Here is a 20,527-nt window from a genome sequence, read left to right on the forward strand (position 1 = left end):
AGCTCTAGCCTCTCTTACAAGGTCCTCATCTTCAAAAAAATCCTCCCTTCCTTTATTTTTTTTTTAAGATTTTATTTATTTATTTGACAGAGAGACAGCCAGTGAGAGAGGGAACACAAGCAGGAGGAGTGGGAGAGGAAGAAGCAGGCTCATAGAGGAAGAGCCTGATGTGGGGCTCGATCCCGTAACACCGGGATCACAACACCGGGATCACGCCCTGAGCCAAAGGCAGACGCTTAACCCCTGTGCCACCCAGGCGCCCCTCCCTTCCTTTAATCCACACTTCCTCACATCTGCCCTGCCTTTGACATTCAGACCATTCCCACCACCTTCAGGAAGCCTTCCTGGATTGCAACTGACTCTCCATCTCCAAGAGCACCCAGCACACTTCTGTGTTTTCATTGCCATGTATACTACAGTCTCTGCACCAGCTTCATACATCCTGTCTCTAAGACTACAAGATATGTTCCTGAGGCACAGTGCATGTTCTGTTTTCTTCATAATCTCTCCCAACGGGATATTTATTGAGCTTGCTAAATGCCAGGCAGCTCCGAGGGAATCTGTGCAAATGAGGCTGCAGAAAGATCAGTGCCCTAGACCAGGGCTCAGGCAGCCTTAGGTCAGCGCCCCATGCGCCCCACACTCATGTGAGCACACACACCTCAGGTGCACATGGGATTTGGTGAGAGAAGCAAAAGAGTGGCCGGGAGCTACAGCTCTGGAGCCAGGCTACCGAGACTCCCGTCCCAGCTCTGCCACCCGCCAATGGCAACCTTGGGCAAGTGACTAGTCCATGCCCCAGTTTCACAGGCGTAACGTGGGTTAGGAGCGATATTCTATCACAGGGTGGTTGTGAGGGTTAAATTAGTTTATCTGCATAAAGCATTTAATGCCTGGAACACAGGTAAGAGCCGCAAAAGGGTTAAGTAAGAATATGATAGAGAACCCAGAGTAGAAGTCTCAACCCACCATCCACGTTAACAACTGTCTGTCCTTCCGGAATGTTCTATGCATTTTAGAAATATGTGGATGCACATATACAAAACTACTGTTGTCTGATCTTTACATAAATCGACTCACACTTCACATTTTCATCACCATGTTTTTTCCAGCTAAAAAAGATGCATTTTGAAGATCCTTGCTCACCAGTTCGATGGCATTCAGTTCATTTCTTTGCGTACTACGGCGCTCTCCCTGGCAGAGACACACCCCCACCACTGAATTCCCACTCCTCTATTGTTGGACATTTAGATGGTTTCTTGGTTTTTGCCACTGCAAACGAAGCTACGATAACATACTTTTCATGCATCTTGACGCACACGTGGTCGAATTCTCTAGATCAGAGATAAGTGGAATTCCTAAGGCAGCAGGAAACGCATCTTTTTTTATATGCAACCTTGTCCCTCCCTGTTGTAGTTCCTATAACCACCTGCAGGGGGCAGCACTACGACACCCGCGCCTATAGAAGGCCTAATTCCCTCATCCACAGCACTGTGGATGGGACTGGGTGGGGGCTTTCCAATGCCTTTTCCCAAAGCAGCACTCACTCAGGTACAGGGATCCACCCTCCTTTATACCTTCATCCACAGGCTCCAGAAATCTCTTAGTTGTAGGCAAACCTTGACTCTATGTTCCAACTGCATTTGGAAATCAGAGAATTGCAAAGCACCAAATTAAAAGGTATCTTACTTAGGGTGAGGATCCCCCCCAAGAGTTTTTCAGTGACAGGTATATTCACTAGAAAGCCATTCCCAAAGTTCTATCTCTTCCTGGCTATGAGACTTTAGACAAGTTGCCTCGGCTTTACCACCTGTTAAATGGGGCTACTAAAGCCTATTCTTAGAGAGTTACTGTGGGGACAAAATGAGGACTGACCGGATAATGTACACCCCGCGTCTTGCACTCAGGATGGTGGCCAACAGGTGCCCAACACATGGCGGCTAATATAAATGACCACACATTTTATTCTTCCCATTGCCCAGATGAGGAAAGAGACTTTAGAAAGAGGGTAGGAGGCAGGGCTTGGATTTGAATCTTGGCCTTTCCAAACTCGTGCTTCTTTCACCAGCAATGAAAGGGGGTTCCGATACACAAGGGCAACCCTCTGTCTTGGCCTCACAGAAAAGGGGACGTAGGACTTACAGACAGTAAACAGGTGAGCCCCCCCCCCCCAGCTCTTGAACCCTGAGCTGGTGCTAGGTTCAGCCACATGGGCTAGAAAGACCCTCCCCATTCAGCCCCACTTTGAAGGAGAACAGACATTAATGGTGTGAACTCTCTGCCCCAGGGGCGTATTTTAATGTCAGGAGAAAGTAAAGGCCTAATTAGCCCTGTCTTCAGAGCTCCTTCCCTCTGCATCACATTTTTATCTGTGTTAATTACCTCTTACAGGGACCACTGACGGCAACAGCTTGCCAGCCTCTAAAATCAGTCTCTGCTGTGCAGCTAGGACATTCTTTTAAAATGCAGGTGGACCCCGTCCCCTCCCGGCCCAAATGCTCCCATGGCTTCTGATGTAAAATGAGAACTCCTTGCAGTGAGTCTCAGGCCTGTGCGGCTGGCCCTGCTGCCTGGCCAGCCTCATCTCCTGTCCCTGCCACTGGCCCTTTCTTACAGTATCAAATGCTCCAAGTTATTTGCACGTGCTGCTCCCTATCCCTGAAAGTATATATCTCAACATATGTATACAGTGATTATTTTATTTATATCCTTCTCAGTAGATAGAGAAGTCAGGGGATTTCTGTTGTGGTCACAGATGTGTCAACAAATATGAAAGACCAGAGATCGTGGGTGATTCCACATAAAATGAGAGACGATGAAGAATGCGATTGAAATTGCCTTCCTCCTAAAATTGGTTGCCTCCCTTTTAAAAACTGCCAGTAAAGAATTTTATCTCTCCTGAAATACCACTGAATTCTCTAGTACAATCTAAACAATGCGAATTTCCCTTTTTGCCTTGGGTGCTAGGAAGCCCACAACTCCACTTAAATATGAACTATAATTCCTATTAATGGCAACACACACACACATACACACTTTCCAATATGGTTTCTGAGCTCTGTGCCTTTTTCGTGATGTACTTTCTAGGTTAAGTCACTCAATCATTTCTGAAGTAGGAAGAAATATTGATCACAAATATATTAACAAGTAAGTAAATAGGATATGGAGAGTTCGAAGAGGACGTTAAATCACACCAATCACATAGGAGGAGCTCAGGAAAACAACTGCCAAGTGAATGAATGAATGCTGAAGTACATCTCGAGCATCAGACACCTTCTACGTGGAGTTGGAGGCAGAGATATTTTTCATAGATGCTTGGGCAATAACTCTTGCTTTCTCATCCTGCTCTCTCCTTCCATTCCCCGGAAATACTTTACTGCTTCTGATTTTGGTCTAAGAATCATGTCATTTAAAAACATCCCCTTAAATAAAAGTCCAAAAAGTGCTAGTTTATATTCTACTGGAATGTTGACGTAAGCAGGTAGTGATATGCTGAGAACTCACTGTCTCTCAAAGAACGGTGGCTTCATGTTGGTGTCCCTGACAGCCGTGTGCCCATCAGGAGGCCAGGATCTGGGGCAAAGCTTGCCACCACGTGGCCCTCCTGCTCTGGCTCTTTGTGGCCACCTCACCTCTTTAAGTGGCTACATCCGCAGGGAAACCAATCTGGAGCGCAGAGCAGTCCCCTTCCCCGAGATACAGCTCCACATATGCACGAAGCAAAAATAAACAGAAGCAGGTGATCCAAACACCAATGCACAGAAACAAAGGCCAAGGGACAGGGCAGAGAAACAACAGCTAGTTAGGATGGTGGAGTAATCAACATCTTCTTTTCCTCTTTTGAGTTTTTTTTTAAATGTTGTTTCAATTTGCCTTTAATTGGAGCCTTACAAAGCAGATTTCAAAAAACCAACTCTTCATTCCCTCCACTGTCCTTTCTTTATGAGTTTGACCTTCTCCAAAGGCTTGGTACGAAGAAGGAAGCCTTTGCCCCAGTGCTGGGAACACCAGGATCCCAGAGGCTGGAACAGGGGCCTGACATTTTAAAAGCTCCTGATCTCTGGCATCTTTGCTCCTAAATGTTGCAGTGAGTTAAGGCTGTGGGAAAAGGAGAAACGTGAAGGATCAAAGGGAGAAAGAAAACGTTGTCCTTGGGGATAATGCTATGAGAAATTTGCAAGACAGTGACAGAGTGGCCATCCCCTTGCAAGAGAACTCAGAAGATGAGGACAGAGCAGATTCCAGAAAGATATTGATTCCTTTTTAATGCAATTCTTCAATTATCCACTAACCCTGGCTTTTAGTCTCTTATAATTTAAGTAAATTGCTTTACAAATGTTCTTTTAAATTCAGTCTCTTCAGTCTTTTCTTTTTTTTCTTTTGGGAGGAACTAACAAGATTCTAGGAGTCATAACTATAATCACTCAAGATGAGCCTCGATGGGTTTCCAATGGAGTTGTTGTCATCTAGAACCAATGTTCATAGCACAGTCATCCATCAGAAAAATCTGATTATATATCAACATTTTCTCGGTCCAAGAGTGGATACACAGATGGGGTGTATTCTCCTCGAGGACACTTAACATCACTTTCTGTGCATTCCGTTAACAAGGGAGAGGCCTCCAATTTAACTTGGACTGAAGGATCTGAATTCCAGGTGGATCAATCAACGACCTAACAGCTACTCCCAACAGCCATCTCTTAAAGAAAAAGGTTGATAGATCCGAGGACGTGGAAATATAACCCTCTTGTGATTAAATGGGCATAGGACATCAATAAGTTACACATCAAAAATAAATAAATGTATATATATCAAACACATGTAGAATAATGTATTATATATGATATATACATATAACATTCTGCTACACGCTATTTATTACACATTGAGTATAGGTATATACAGCTACACAAATAATAAACATGCAAAAGAGTTCAACTTCACTATTTAAATTATGCAAATTAAAATAGGGTACTTTTTTGTCTATCAGATCAGCAAAAATGGAAAAGAAATCTAATATCCGGTGTTGGCAAGGCTGGGGGAAGCATCACATACACCACTAACACGGGTAGAGGGGGCTATAAAATAGCAAACTCTTCCCCAAGAACAATCTGGCAACAGTTACCCAAGCCTTAGAAATCTGCCTATGCCCAGAGCCAATGCCACGTCTAGAAAGACAGCCCAAGGAATTTTTAGAGACATGCTTACAGATAAATGTGCCAGGACACATTGTCTAAAGCAGCAATGTGGCTCACATTTAAAAAAAACAAACTGTCCAACAAGAAGAAATTAGTCGAATAAATCATGCACCTCTTGGCCATGACGCCATCATGAAAAACCACGTTCTAGAAACATTTATCAGGGTCGAAAAAGAGTCATGATCCACTGTTTGGTGAGACAGGCTCAAAAACCGTTCAGAACGGCAGTTCTGTAGAAAATTCCCAGTAGGAATTTACACACATAGGCACATGGGGGACGGGAAAGACGCAATCAAATTGTCAACAGTGATCATTTCTGGGTGGAGCAGACCATCGATGATGGTGGGGGTGTCTTTCTCCTTTGTGTTTTCCTGGGGTTTCCGAGTTCTCTAAATTGAGCCCATCTCTCTCGAGTCATTAACGCACACGCACACACACATTTTATTTTAAATGCGCAAGCGGACTCCTCTGCTCACCAAATGGCCCTTCCTTTGTCCAGTCTGTAACGGTGTTGACGACCACCGGCCCCTTATACAGGCCCGGGAGACAGACAACAGATTCCCCGCCTCCGCCAATCAATGAGCCGATTTCCTAAATTACGGGTTTATCCTAATGGGGGTGGAGTTGAGGTCACGGTTAATCTATTTAGGGAATTTCCAGAGAAAAAGTACAATCCTGACAAAGGCCGGGGAATGGCAAGAGAGATAAGGGGGGGGGGGGAGGCCAACAGTGCCCAGTGCCGCCTCGGTACTTGAAATCTAGTCAATAAGATGCCCAGAGCTCACCCAGGAAAGGGCAGGGGGGTGTGGCCCAGGCTGTCTGCTCACTCGTGGGTTTTCTGATCAAACTGGCTGCAACGCCATTTCCATCAAGAAAAAAAACATCAGAGAGGAAATGTACATGTACTGACACGTGGCTCCGGCCAGCGCGGTGCTAGGCTGCCCACCCACCAGAAGGTGGCAAGGCGCACACAGTTCGGAGGCAAGAAGATCGCGAGTTCAAATCCCAGCCCTGCCACCTCCGCCCTGTGTACTGGAGGCCGGTCACTTCCTCTTCCCAGTGCTCGGCCTCCTCTCCCCCGGGGGCTGCGCCATAGAGTTGGTGGGGAGATTTGCGACAAGCCCTCGCAGAGCTCCTGGTGGCACAGAGAAGCCCGTCCATGGGGGCCGTATTTATTCGTGGGCTCAGTATTATAAGCTTAGAAGCATCTCAGGTGCTATATATTTTATACCACGAAGAGTCTTATCTGGTAGGGAAAAGACCCCAGCACAGCGGTGTGAACATAGCAGGGAATCATGAAATATTCAAATCAATACATGCCTTCAGTGCTTTCAAAGTCACCTGTATGGCCATCAGTATCCCCGTTTTAGAGACGAGGAAATTGAATAGGGAAGTTAAGAAACTTGCCTACCGTCTGACTATTATTCCCATGACAACGCTATCGAAGAGGCATGAGAATCAGAGAGGTCAAGGAGTTTGTTCAAGGCCCCACAGGTGCACAGTGGGAGAGCCAGGCTTTGAACACAAAGCCCCTGGCTCGGAAGCCCAGGCTGTGGCATCATGGGCTGCCGCCTCTCTCTGGCATTGGAGTGACAGATACATCCCCTCAAGTCAACGAAACCTGGTTTTAATTCCTGGCTCTGCCACTTTCCATCTTTGTGACAGCAGGCAAGTGACAAACTCTTTACAATATTTTGCACAACGGAGCAAGAAAGGCGGTACCGACTTTGAACCTGTTGGGCTAGTGTGAGGGTCAAGTGAGTTCATACACAGAAAGTCCTGAGAATGCCATCAGGATTCTTGTAAGCCCTCAATACAGAAGTTATTACCGGCCACAGAACAATTCAAGGAAACACTCAGAAATGTGTAATCTGTGTCACAACAAGTGAAGCAGGGTCACTAGGGTGACGGAGCCTTGGGGGAGATGAGAGGGGTTCCTGCAGATGGTAGGCCGGATGATCCACGGGGGCTGGCCTCACGGGGGCGGGGCTGTCGACAGGTGCAGGGACACAGAGCCGCCTTTCAGAGGAGGGCATGCTGCCTGTCTGGTCAAGTGTGGACGGCACTGGGGGAACAGCCGGAGAAAAGGACTGTCTGCAGGTAGAAGGGGATCAGACCATGGGCAGCCTCAAAGCCAGGTTCAGGAGCTCTGCTTCTGCCCTGAAGGTTCTCAGCTCCAGTGCAGGGCAGGGCACCGCTGGATGAGAGACAAATTTCGAAAGTGTGCCCTCCCTCCAGGACTCTGAATGGACTGGTGGGCAGATAAGCAAGAAGGGAGACAGACAGACAGCCAAAAGGCCGCTGCACTTCGGCCTCCAATGCCAGGGAGGTGGGAAGTGTGGTCTGGGATGTGCTGGGGAGGGATCGGGCCTGGAGGGTCTAAGCTGGCCAGACACTGGTGCAGTCCCCAGTGGGGAGTCTGTAGGGAGGAGAGCAGGTCAAGGTTACTAACTTGGGAAATGTCCACGATTTGTGGGCAAGAGGATGAGGTATTTTCAAAGGGTCAGAAAGGAGCCAGGACTTTCAAGGCAAATAAATGCTTTTCCTAATACTGGGGAAGAGCTGAAAATACAAATTAAAAAATAAATAAAGACACTAAAAGGAGGCCCAGGTCCTGTTCAGAGACAGCAAGGAAGACAGGAAGGGATGTGGAGACAAATGGAACATCTTGACTTAAACCCTCGGGGCGGGAAGAACTCGTGGAGGGCGGAGAGGGTTTAAGAGAATTTGGGAGAAGCTGGGATAGGCTTGGGACCCCCTGAGGAGAAAGAGAAGGCGGCAGGAGAGATGGAGCAAGGAGGAAGGTCCCGCTGGGCTCAGAACTGCCGCAGGACACCACAGCCTCCACAGGCCCAGAGGATGGAAATGGAGAAAGGCAGACCCCACCCCAGACTTCCCTGCTTCCGTACCTGCATGGGAAGGGAGTTTCTGAAAGTTGGACCCCTTTTCTTCTCTTTTCTTAATCAGAAACCACTTAATGAACCCTCACACACCATTTCAGATGTGGTACAAATACATTCCAGGGTTTGTTTGTTTTTTTTTTAAAGTACAGATACCATATTGTCAAATCACCACTTTCAACCTGCATTAATTGCTTTAATGGGTTCTGGAAAAACAGCCACCTTCTCTCTCCTCATCAAGGCCCCTGAGGAGCCCAGCAGGGAAGGATGCTGGGGAACAAGGACAGAGAGGCAGCTGGTCTGGGAACCACACTGTCACACACTGCCCTCTGAGCCATGCACCTGCCCCACATTTTTAAGGGAGGTCGGGACACACAATGCCACCCGATCCCCAGGCTTTATTATCTCTGTAAAACGAAAGAAAATGCAGATGCCAAAACCCAAATGGGGGCAATTACATTTTTAAAGAAACTCTGTCTATGTGAGGATATTGACCACATTTAGTAAATGACTCTGCAATTCAAGCAGCTACGATGTGTCAAGAGGGCCCTGAGCCCCAGTCTTTTCTTCCAAAGGCACCTTTTTCCTTTTTTTAGACTAAGCAGGCACAACAGAAGACTTTCAAAGCCAGGAGGATGCAGTCAATAACATTTTTCATTACCATGCTGCAGTGGGGCCTCCGTGGCCGTATTTCTCAAACTTTTGATGTGCAACAGCAACCATAACCTGTTCGTGTAGGCTAGGCGCCAAGTTCAAGGTGAGGTGGTCTGCATCACAGAGAGGCTAAGGGAGCTGCTCAAGGTCACGGCCAAGTAACACAGTCAAATGACCCCAGGTCCATCTCCAAAAGCCATTTCTAACCTCTTGGGTACCGACCTCTCTTCCCTGGATTGTCCAACCTATCAGCTGACCTTGCACCTGTGGACGGACCGGCTGGGTCCACCTCTCCAGTCAAGTCTTTCTGTGGATAAATGCTGGGGATGGGGGCAAATCCCAAAGGAAGGCGGTGCTCCCCAAACCTCAGTGTGATGGAGACTTGCCTGAGAGCTTGTTAATTCGCAGGCAAGCTACATTTCTGCATCACCGTTTCTAGAGTACTTGGAAACACCCTTTTAGCTGCCCTTTGCTGGGTTCCTCCCCATAACCTGCAGCTTTAGAATCTGGTGAAGGAGACATCTTGGGACTGGTTTAGGGGAGGCTGAAATATTTGCTTTGCATTCGAAGTTGAGAGGATGATGAGATGACGAAAATTCAGGTAGAGAGGAAAAATAGCTACGAAACTGGCTGCCACTGAAGCAAAGCCACAGCCAATTTAGCAGAAGGAACACAAATTCTCAACGGGGAAGGAGGTAAAGGGGTTGGGGTTGCAAAAGGAGAAAAAAGAAATTCACTTGTGCATTCACCGTAAAGAATAAAGCAGCTTTTAAACGTACGTGTGATTAGCAGGAACTTGGCCTCTACCCGAAATGCTAGGGCTTCTTGAAACCTGAACAGTGCTGGGTTTTATTTCTGTTGTTGTTTTTTTTTTAACAAAAAGCCAGGAGATATATCTCACCCAAAATTGGTTCATTGATTGCTTCAGAATGCATAAATGATTCTATTTTGGAATCACAGACACAGGCTGCAGAAATAACCCACTTCTGGGAATGTGATTTTAAAATTAAGAGCAAAGCAACAAATGAACTAACCAAAGCGGTCTCGTAGGGTGGCCTGGGTCGCAGAGGATGGGAAAAGCTCTTGCCCACCCAGGCACAGACCACAGGTTTTTGTTTTTTCACTGAAGTAGTCGTATAGGGTTTCCTACTTACCAAATGTTTTTGTACCTACTGAGTCATACGATTCCATACCCACCCCGGGAAAGGCAAGTGGGATATGGCTATGCCCACTTCACAGCTCCAAAGACTGAGGCATCCAGAGATGTCACGTGATCTGCTCACAGCCACACCGTCAGCTTCGCGGTACAGCATACATTAGAGACTATGGCATTCCTTGATTTTTTTTTTTTTCTCCAAGCACCCACTGTCTTGCAACTACACGGATTTTCTTCGGATATCACACTCAGGAACCAAGGAATCCTGAACTCACCAGCACTGCACTGGATGCAAGATCTTTCCATACATTTGGCAAAAATTTATTTATTAAATTTATTTATTAAAGCACCTACTGTGTGCCAGGTGCTGGGGTAGGTGAGGGAGGAACGCAGACCAAATCTTGGTTTTCGTGGAGCTTGTCTGGAGTGGGGAAGGCACACGACAAACAAACACGGTGACATGTCCTTCTCGTAGTGGCCACGGTGCTAAAATTACAGCAGGATGAGGGGATGGCATGGGGGCCTGCTTTGGAGAAAGGGTGGCAGGGATATGGACGCCTGTGGATGTTACAGCGCTTAAAACCCTTGGTGACCCATGGCCCCAGGTGGGTCTGTGCCCCCCACCCGTGACTCCCCAAAGGGCAGGGGCCATCAACCGTTCGTCTCTGAATTCCGAGTACCAGCCACAGGCCTGGGGCCGCTAAGTGCTGCTCAGACCTTGCATGGATAAATGGCTCCCGCGAGGACAGGCTGGGCTCAAACATGCCACCTGCTGTTGATGCATGGGCTCCAGACTCCCACTTAATAAAATGAAGTCTGTGGATGGTTCCTCAAAGGCTCCCAAATGTCAGGCACGACGTATGACGGCTGCTTGCCTTCCAGCGGGGGGCCTGGCTCTGTCTTCCAGGAGGCTGGCTGCATAACGGCTAGGGCTGGGTTCCAGGCACGAAGGTAGGGCAGAAGGGCCACTTCACTTCTAATCCCCATGGTGACCCTGGGCTGGTCAGTTTCTCCTCCTGGAGCCTGACCTTGCTGGCCTCCCCTCCTCCCCTGGGAAGGAGAAAGCACCTGGCACAGAGGGGGTGCTCACTCGCTGACACCAGCCTCCTCTCTTCCCGGTAGTGTTCTAGCAAAGCAAAGTTCAAACACAAGTGCACTGGCCCCTGGTGTTGCCTCCCGCAGCGGCCGCCAGGAGTGCACAGGAAACAAATGGTCTGATTCCTGTTCTTGGCACCCTTTGCCACCTGCCTTGCCGTAAAAGTCAAATGAAATGTCTGCAGCACAGGAATCTTTAAAAAGCAGCCCCCCACCCTGGGGCACAATTAGAAGCCTGTGTGAGCTCCCTGTTAACATCAGATTCTTGCTCGGGGGTCTCAAAAAAGGAGAAAAAAGAATAGGTTTTGAAAGATTTGTATTTCAACCTCCGACCACCTCAAGCCGTTAAATGTCATTCCTTCTAATCAAATTCTCTGGTCCTTGCTGGGCACTAGTCTGGGGTCCCTGAGCAGTGGAGACCAAATGCTGCTCTTCCAGGTCATAAAAGAACCTTGCTGGAAAGCCAGTTGGAGCCTAATCCCCCATGGACGCCTGGTTCAGTGCAAAGCCCTTTGCAGGGCGGGGTGGGGGGGGGTATTGGGGGGCGGATTATGACTCGGAGGAGACGCACATGTGCTGGGCACATGAGCAGACAGGCTTGTGAGGGGCGGTGTGCACTTGACAGGTGTGTACAGCCTGGGTGCCGCATGGCAGAGGTGGGAAGCAACCACACACACAAAATCCAATTAGTCGGGGGTTAAAGGATCATACTTATCTTTGCCGCCCCATCCAAATGATGAATCTATGGCAGGTAATAAACAACGCCAGGTCTGTCGCAAGAGGGAGGTGACAGGAAAACAAGCAGCTAGCGCTGGGGTAATTCTGTATGTCGTTCATGTCCAGCTTAAAGCCAAGAGGCAGGAATCTTCTAATAATAATATCCATTCCTAAAAAAAGATAACGGCATTCTCTTCCAGCCTACAAAACGCTTCCTTCATCTGAAGGAGAACTAACCAGTTGCAAGAGGATTTTGTCCTACCCGGGCACTGTAATTGTCTAAAACCTTGAGTATCAGCTTGGGCCATGTAAATAAATAAGATTAAATTAAAGAAATGGACCGTCTCACTGCACTTTGGATCCAGCAAGCAAACATCGATTCAATAGAGTTTATTAAGAGTGAGCTTTCAACATGTCATTGCCGGCAAGACCCACAGGACCCGAGAAAGAGGAAGAGCCACAGAGGAAAGTCTGTGAGTCCCCATGAACATATTACCCATGGCTTCCAAATTGGAAAACAGTAATAACACCAGTGGGAGAAGCTGCATTTCCAGATACAAAGTCAGAAGTGGTAATAATTTATAATGGCTTCAGCTAACCATGTACAATGGGAAAATGACAAATGCGTCGTTTAGAATGTGCTGGACTAAATGACTTATTTTAATATGGACAGCTTCTTTGCGGGTTATTACGCAGAAGAAGGGGAGGGTGTGATGACGCTAATTAAATGAAAGGGCCGGCCGCTGTTTTTAACTTCTGGAACGTTTCAAATTCTAATATGCCCCTTGGAGGAACCCAGGGCGGGGGTTCGGGGGGGGGTGCTGAGATTGTAATGAAGCCATCTCATTTTTATCGAGATGAAACACACACAACCACACACACATCCCAGCAACACCCAGCTACCCGCAGCCTGCTACTCACAGAATTAGGGATTCGGGGGGCAAGCGGGTAAGTGACTGTCATTTTGAGCGCTCCCAGGGCAGTGCTGTGCATGCCACAATCCTATGGCTGTCTTCTCATTTACTCTGGAGCGGCACCAGGGCTGGTGTTCTGGGGTCGAGGGAGAGGAGTCAAGTTCTCATCAGTACAGTGTGTAACCCGTCAAATTCCTGAATTAGTAGGAGGCTACACAAGCGTGCCAAGATTCTCATCTCCCAATCCTTAGCCAACTTTCCTAACTCTGCCTTAAATGAAATCAATTCCAAAAGAACAAGAAAACACCAGATTAGACATCCTAAACGCCTTCTGGGTAGTACATACTGAGCAAATCACAGATTGTCTGAGCCCGGAAGGGACCCTGGGCAGCTGCTGGCCCAGCCACCTGAGGACACAGAAAGGGTCACTGACTGGCCCAAGGTCATACAGCCAACATGTGGCAGAGCCCAAGGCAGCATCCCGGGTCTGTGGGCTCCCTGGCTAATTTACCAACGCTTTTTGGCTGAAAACCTCCGAAAGGTCTCCTTTTTTTTTATTATTAGTTTGGCTCCTGTTCATTCAAGAGAGATTTTTCAAAAATCAAACATTTCAATATAATTGCAAATAGTAAATGGCTTGCCTTATCTGGACGTGTCACTGATGATTTAGCAAATAGGCTTCAAGAGAAGGATGGGAGCCCCCTGGAGAGAGGAATAGAATCCTCGCTGAACTGCTCTGAGCAACAATGGATACTTGATTTGTGAGAGAGAGAAAGAGAGAGAGAAGTGGAAAAAAAACTTTCTATGTTCAATCTTTTCTGTTCCTTGGGAGGTGACCCTCTCTGATTCATGAACTCTTAAGTAACTTGATTCCTAAAATTTAATTTTCTTTTTATTATGCAAACACACAGACACAAACACACACACACACACACACACACACACACACACACACACACGGTGGTATATTATTCGGCCACACAAAAAAAGAAGGAAATTCTGCCCTTTGCGACAGCATGGATGAACCTGGAGGACATTATACTAAGTGAAATAAGCCAGACCCATAAAAAAAATGCTGGATGATCTCACTTCTACGTGGAATCTAAAAAAGTCTAATTCACAGAAGCAAAGAGCAGAACAGTGGTTGCCAGAGGCCAGGGGGAAGGAAAACAGGAAAATGTTGGTCAAAGGGTACAGACTTCCAATTACAAAATGAGTAAGTTCTGGGGCTCCAAGACCCAGCATGGTGACGACAATTGATAATTCTGCATTGTTTGCTTGGAATTTGCTAAGCGAGTGTTCTTACCACAAAAATAAAATAAGTCTGTGAGGTGATGGATAATTAGCTCGATTGTGGTAATCTTTTTATCACGGACGGCTAGCATAAATCATCACACCGTACACCCTAATCATATATGATTTTCATTTGCCAGTTCTACTTCCAGAAAGCTGGGGGAGGAAATAAACAAACAAACGAATACATTAACAAATAAAATAACACCGAAGGAGAAAGAAAACAGGTCTCGTACTGAATGCAGTGTGGTCTATGGCGCAGAAAAACTGGTGGTATTTGACTAAAGTCTGGAAGTTCGGTTAAAATCCATAAGATCTTTGACACGGTGCCCTACAGCGCTGTAGGTCATGCAGAGGGGCTGAAAGTGGAGAAAATCCTGGTTTAAGGGCAGTCTGTAACCAGTAGAGAAGCTGGGGCCTCCCTTGCCTTAACTTTGTGGAGACGTGTCAACAGCCCCAAGTGTTCTTCTAAACTGTTCCCCTTTCCTCATGGAGTTAAGGTGACACAAAGCAGTTTTCATTTTGCCTGTTGCTTCGGAAGGTTCCAGAGGGGTGCGTTCCGGGCAGGCTGTGTCTGGCGTTGGCTGGAAGGGGGGCACCCGAGGCAGGAGGTCATTCTGCCTTCGCCGCCCTCTCCGTGGGGAAAGCGATAGTCAGGGACCCAGGGGGCTGCTCCGCTCACAGAGCTCCCGCACATCCGAAGGCAGCTCTGCTCCTTTGGGTGCTCAGGAAACACATACGGAGAGTTCAGGTTTAGCTCAGAGCCGCGCAGCTCCAGCCTCTGGGCACGCCCCACACCGGGATGCAGACCGACCGGAGGGCCCGTGCTTTTAAAACCCAGGTTACCTGAGGCCTTTACAAAGTCTGTCACCTTGTGATGAGTGAGTTACACAAGTCTTTAAAAATTGCCACTAAAATTGAATCCACAATTATAATTGACCATTTGGATCAAGTATCTTTTGCGCATAAATTTATCATCTGGGAACTCCAGACCTTTTAGGGCCAAAGGCTAATGGACTATTTCTTTATAAATACATGGAATGTCAGAGAGGGGGAAAGACTGATGTGGGGGAGGACATAGAGAGGGCAGGTGCATGGAAATCCACAAGAGCCTTGTCTGCTACACCCTCCCCTCTCCGAACAATATAAACCCATCAGGCTTTGCCCAGAAACAGCAGAGAAGTGTCTGAAATCCTCAAGGGGCAGCGGGCGGAAAGGTTGGCAACGAAACAAGGAAAGGGAGAATCAGGGAGGAGATGGTTGTGCCCCAAGTGAACAGTCAGGAAATGGGCTCGATACACACCTGACCACAAGTCACTGAAGAGGACACAGGAAGTAGCCCTGGACCTCTGCTGCCTGACCACTTCCCAGCAGCCAGCAGGCCCTCAGCCGGTGCTCCAGTCATCTGCGCTGAGGAGGACCCAAGGCAGGGGCAAAGGGTGTGGTGGTGAGAAGCTGGGTCACAGTGCACCCTAAACCCCGAGGAAGCCTTTTCCCCACACAAGCTGAGTAGGTCACTGTTTTCTCCCCCAAAATTCTTCACTTCCTATACAAAGGTGGGCAAAGGTAGAGTGTGTGTGTGTGTGTGTGTGTGTGTGTGTGTGTGTGTAAACACCTTCAAGGGATTCTCGAATCCACATGTACACCAAACACTATCCATCTCAGACTCCAACTGGTTTTCAACAGCCCTAGGCGTGAGATTAGCAAACACGGAACTGCTTTAAACAGCTTGATTAAATCCCTAGGAGACTGCAGTCATGAGGTTATTTTTCTCAATTAACAGACACAAAAAGTGCAGCTACTCTCAAGGGGTTGGAGGATTTATTTCTGACATTGAGGCAGGGGCCTCCTTTCCAACAAGGTTAGGGTCACTTGGCAGGTCCAGTTGCCCCATTTTCCTAGTGGAGATCCAGAGGTTTGGAGAGGAAAAGTGTCTGGTCCCGGAATACACAGCCTGGCCCCTGAACAGCAGAGTCAGGTTGGAGCTCTGTGGATCACCAGAATAGCCTCTTTGGGGCACGCTGGTGCTGACAAAACTTTCTTACAGGGGCAAACCCGGACTGAACAATGAGAATAACAACAGCAGAAGCTGAGACCACCCACTGATTACTAACCATAAGCCAAGAGGAGACCTTACCTTTTCTTTTTTTAATGCCCCTAAGAATCCCTATGCCTTTTCACACTTTGTAATCACACCTTTGCCAGAGTATCTGGTAATGTCTGTCTCCCACACACTGCTAGCCTTTATGCCCCCACGAAAGCAGGGTCCAAATCTGTTTGGCCCACCACCTTATGCGCATTGCCTGGTACCTATTTGCTAAAAAAACAAAACAAAATAAAACTAGATATTTCTGTCTTTAAGAAACATTTTTTTAAGAAAAATGGGGCCCAGAAAGATTAGATTTGCCTTAAGGACACACACACAGGCAGAGCTCCTGTCACTCTGTCCTGTACTCGTCCCCAAACCACAGCCTTACCTTGACAGCCTCAGCGTGGGTCACCCGGGCCAGGGATTTGTCGTTCACACGCAGAATCTGGTCCCCGACTCGCAGCCCTTCCTTCTCGGCCAGGGAGCCTGGCTCCACCAGCGACACGTAGATGCCCACGCCATGCTCCGAGCCCCCGCGGATGCTGAAGCCCAAGCCCTCGTGGGCCTTGGCGCGCCGCAGGCTCACCAGGCGCACCTCCCCGGGCCCCGCGCCGTCGGGGCCGCCCCAGGCGGGCTGCCGGTAGGGGGTGGTGGCGGGCAGGTAGAGGCCCTCGGCTGTGTACTGGTCGAAGAGCAGCTGGTCGGAGCGCGGGATGACCAGACGCAGCATGGGCAGCAGGCGCCGCTTGACCGGGCTGTCCAGCAGCACGCGCAGGGTGCGCACCAGGTCGAAGACGTTGCGGCGCGCGTGGTACGCGTTCAGGCAGTGCGTGAACTGCTCCCGCTCCGCCTCGCTCAGCAGCGCCGTCAGCGCCTGGTGCAGCTGGCGCACGTTGGCAGACAGCAGCCGCAACCCCGCGCCCCCGCCGCCGCCCGCCCCGGCCGCCGAGCCCAGCGAGCCGGTGGAGGACGAGCTCACCGACAAGCCGTCCAGCGGCGCGTTCATCTCCCCGCCGAGGCCCGGGCGCCGCGGGGCTCGCGGAAGGGCAGCGGCTGCGCTCGCCTGCACCGGCGCAACAGCCGGAGCCTGGGGAGGGGGGGCGCGGAGACCGCTGCCGGAGTCTGGCTTCGGGGCGAGCGGGTGCGCGCGGAGAGAGGGGCTGGATCCGGGGAGACGCGGAGACGGCGGCCGGAGTCTGGGTTTCGGGGGGGGGGGCGAGGAAACAGTGGCAGAATCCCGGGGGGGATCGCGGAGACTGCCGCTGGAGTCCCGGGCGCGTAAAGACGGAGGGGTCGAGATCCTGGAGTCCGAGGGGCGCAAAGACGGCGGCTGGAGTCGGGAGGACAAGGAGACGGCGGCCGGAGTCCAGGCAAAGCGGAGACAGCGACAGGGTCCCGGGGGACCAGGAGTTGGCTGCTGGAGCCCGGAGGTCTCGGAGACTGCGGCTGGAGTCCGGGGGGTGGGAGGAGAGACGCGGAGAGAGCAGCTACATTCTGGAGGGCACAGAGACGGCGGGTGCCTGGAGTGGGGGGCGCAGCAGGGCGGACCGCCCCGTCACACCATGCCCGGGGCTCCCCCAGCCGGGCCGCCCGTTCCTCTCGGGCTGGGGGACCCCAAAGTCATAAGTTGGGGTAGGGGGAGCTCTAGTCCCAGAGCCCCCCGAACCGCAGCAGGTGGAGCCGCGCGGGCGTCCGCCAGGGGCTGCGGGGCATGTCCGGGGATGCAGCAGCCCAGGAACCCCCGCGTTCCTGCGCCGCCCGGGCGCAGACGGAGCCGCGCGGCCGCGAGCCGGCACTTTGCGAACTGTTGAGCTGCCCGGGGCAGATCTTCCAGCGAGTTCCGACGCCGTCGCCGTCGCCGACTCAGACTTGGCCCCCCCCTGCCCCTCCCCCTCTCTCCCCCCTCCCCCCCACGGGCTCTTCAGGAAATGACGTCCCGCCTAGTGCCTGGCGGTTGCCTGGAGACGGGGTGAAACAGTCCAGCCCAGGGGAAGAAAGGGGTGAAAGTGGGGGTTGGGGTGGGAGGAGCTCCGGGGGCACTGCGAGCCCCCTCCCCACTTCTCCAGCTAAGAGTTGAGATGAGGTGGGCTCCAAGTCTATGCTTTTTTGCGATCAAAGCCCAAGCCTCAGGACCGCTTTGGAGCAATTAGCCGGCAGTTGTGGGGGAAAATAGCCAACTTTTTGCCCCTAAAATAGTAAACGTTCCAGGCTCGGTTTTCTACCTTAACACACTGCGCTCCGCTCTTGCACGCCCTGACGCACGAGTTCAAGTGTTTATGTGGACGATCGCTGGGCACCTACTGGGTGCAAGAGATACATACGAGCCTGCTGGAGCCCCCTCCCGCGCGAGGGTAGAGCTCACTGGACCCCTGCCTGGTAGGCGGGAAAGCCGCTTTGAGAAATATGAGTGTACACAGCCCGCATACACACACACAAGCGGATGAGTGTGTCTGAATAAGGTGGGTGATTGTATATCAGTGTTAGTGTACTGGTTGTGATCTTGTCAACATAGGGGAAGAACAGGGAGATTTCTATGTATTCTTACAACTTAATGTGAATCTACAACTATGTCAAAAAAAATTTTTTAATTTGTGTAAGGGGTTGGGGAGAAAAGTATTCTGTGCCTTCCCATCCCAAGACGAAATGGGAAGATATTCCAAGGTGTGGCCTAGAGCTCTTCTCTCCCACCTCACTGCCCCAAATATGATCTCAATTCAAAGGAGGCACTGGTTAAAAATATGAAATCGCGGGACACCTGGGTGGCTCAGTCGCGTAAGCATCTGCTTTCGGCTCAGGTCGTGATTCCAGGGTCCTGGGATTGAATCCCTCATCAGGCTTCTTGGTGGGGGGGGGGGAGCCTGCTTCTCCCTCTGCCTGCTGCTCCCCCTGCTTGTGCTCGCTCTCTCTGTTTCTCTGAAAAATAAATAAATAAAATCTTAAGAAACAGAGAAATGCTGACCTCAAGGAGGTCACTGTTTGGCAGGGGAGAAAGACCACATGAATAAATAAAGTTAAAAACCAGTGTGGTAGATGTTGTGATGGCTGAGAGAGCCCATGTTTAGGGGAGGGAAAAATTGGAAGGACTTAATCAAAGAGGGGACACCTGAACAGAGATTCCCCCTAAGGAGAATGGGCTTGCTTTTCTGGTATTGGGTAATCACAGAAGGATTTTCCACACTGTTAGCTTACTGCATGCCCAAAGCTGAGGCTGGGAATCAAAGCTATATTCCCGCCACCCCCCCGCAATCTTCAAGTCTCTTATTCACTTCCCTAAGACAGATCTAGGTTAAATTAATATCCAATGAATGTATTTGGCGGAGTGTTTTAAATAACCTGTTAAGCTACCTTTGGACATATCTCTCACAGCCCTAAGTTTAGCAGTTACTGATGTGTATTGTTCTTCCTCCTCTTAACTGCCATTTAAGCCTTTGATGCAACAAGCCAAAGGTATTTAGATTTTTAAAAAATCAATCTCCCCCACCCCTCCCAAATACGGTAATGGCATGTCTCAAAATGACACCAAGCAGGGCTTAATTATATGCAGTTCAAGTTTTCTGCAAATGTATTTCATGCTCGGCTTTCACTTAGTTTGTGGTTCTAATTATAATTACTGTGATTGGCTTGATAAATGCACCTAGGAGCTAAGATCCCCATTCCCAACTTCATCTCTGTGCAAGGATGCTTGCGAAAAGGTATTTTGCTTCAGGCAGTGGAAACTACATCACACACACATCTTAGTAGACAAAAAACACCTTCTTCTGCAAACATCAGAGACCATCTGGGATGCCATGCTATCATTTAATTTCGTAGAGGCCAGTTTCTGGGGAGGGGCGCAGACAAGTACAAGAACACCGAAAAAGAACTCATTGGGGCTTCCTCCACCCCTCTTGCATAACCGCGTTAGTATCAGTTTACACTGTGTACCCTCTGGGGCTCAAACCTCAAGAATCCTATTTCATGTCGGAAGATGTGTTTGTCGTTCAGAAATAAGCTCGTGGAAACCCAAGATGCCTGGGCCCATGAGGGCTGCACTGCCTGCGGCCTTCCAGACCTGGAAGGAAGCCCTGACTTGGTGAGCAGACCTGGCCTTGGTTGCATACTGCCCTCTTCAGAAGGGAAGTATTATTCTCTCGCGTATGCGGCGGCTTCCCTGGGCTGGCTTCACCAAAGTCACTTTTGACAGTTCGTTACTGTTCCCCAACTCTGGCGAATCAATGCCCTTCTCTTATGGAACTTTCTGGAACCTTGAAGACCCTGGAGCAGTTGAAAGACAGAGGGAAGAGTGAATTGTATTCAATGCACTCTGGATATCAGGAAATAAATCATTATTCCAGTCCAGGATGTCTGTTTACTAGTGGAGTGCCCCATAACAAATGGCTTCCCTTCTCATCTGTAAAATAGTTTCTAAACCTTTCCTGTGTCCCCAAAGGACAGTTGCAAGCACCACGTCCTGTCCAGTAAATGAAAGCACACAGCAACTCTTAGAATAGTGTGAAGGTGTCGGTTCTTTT

General features: G+C 49.4%; 1 protein-coding gene across 6 annotated transcripts in view; it reads right to left on the minus strand.

Moving 5' to 3' along the window:
• Positions 1 to 17,889, minus strand: part of WHRN (whirlin) — an 87,308-nt gene extending 69,419 nt beyond the window's left edge. For 5 of the 6 annotated variants that reach the window (XM_034664376.1, XM_034664374.1, XM_034664372.1 and 2 more), the window contains exon 1: positions 16,405 to 17,888. In XM_034664376.1, coding sequence (XP_034520267.1) covers positions 16,405 to 17,022 — 618 coding nt within the window. In that variant the 5' untranslated portion in view covers positions 17,023 to 17,888. Of the gene's footprint in view, positions 1 to 16,404 lie in introns of all 6 variants that reach the window. The other variant, XM_034664375.1, reaches the window with a different exon arrangement.
• Positions 17,890 to 20,527: the final 2,638 nt, after the last annotated feature.

Source organism: Ailuropoda melanoleuca, chromosome 7 (genome assembly GCF_002007445.2).
Source record: "Ailuropoda melanoleuca isolate Jingjing chromosome 7, ASM200744v2, whole genome shotgun sequence".
NCBI lineage: Eukaryota > Metazoa > Chordata > Mammalia > Carnivora > Ursidae > Ailuropoda > Ailuropoda melanoleuca.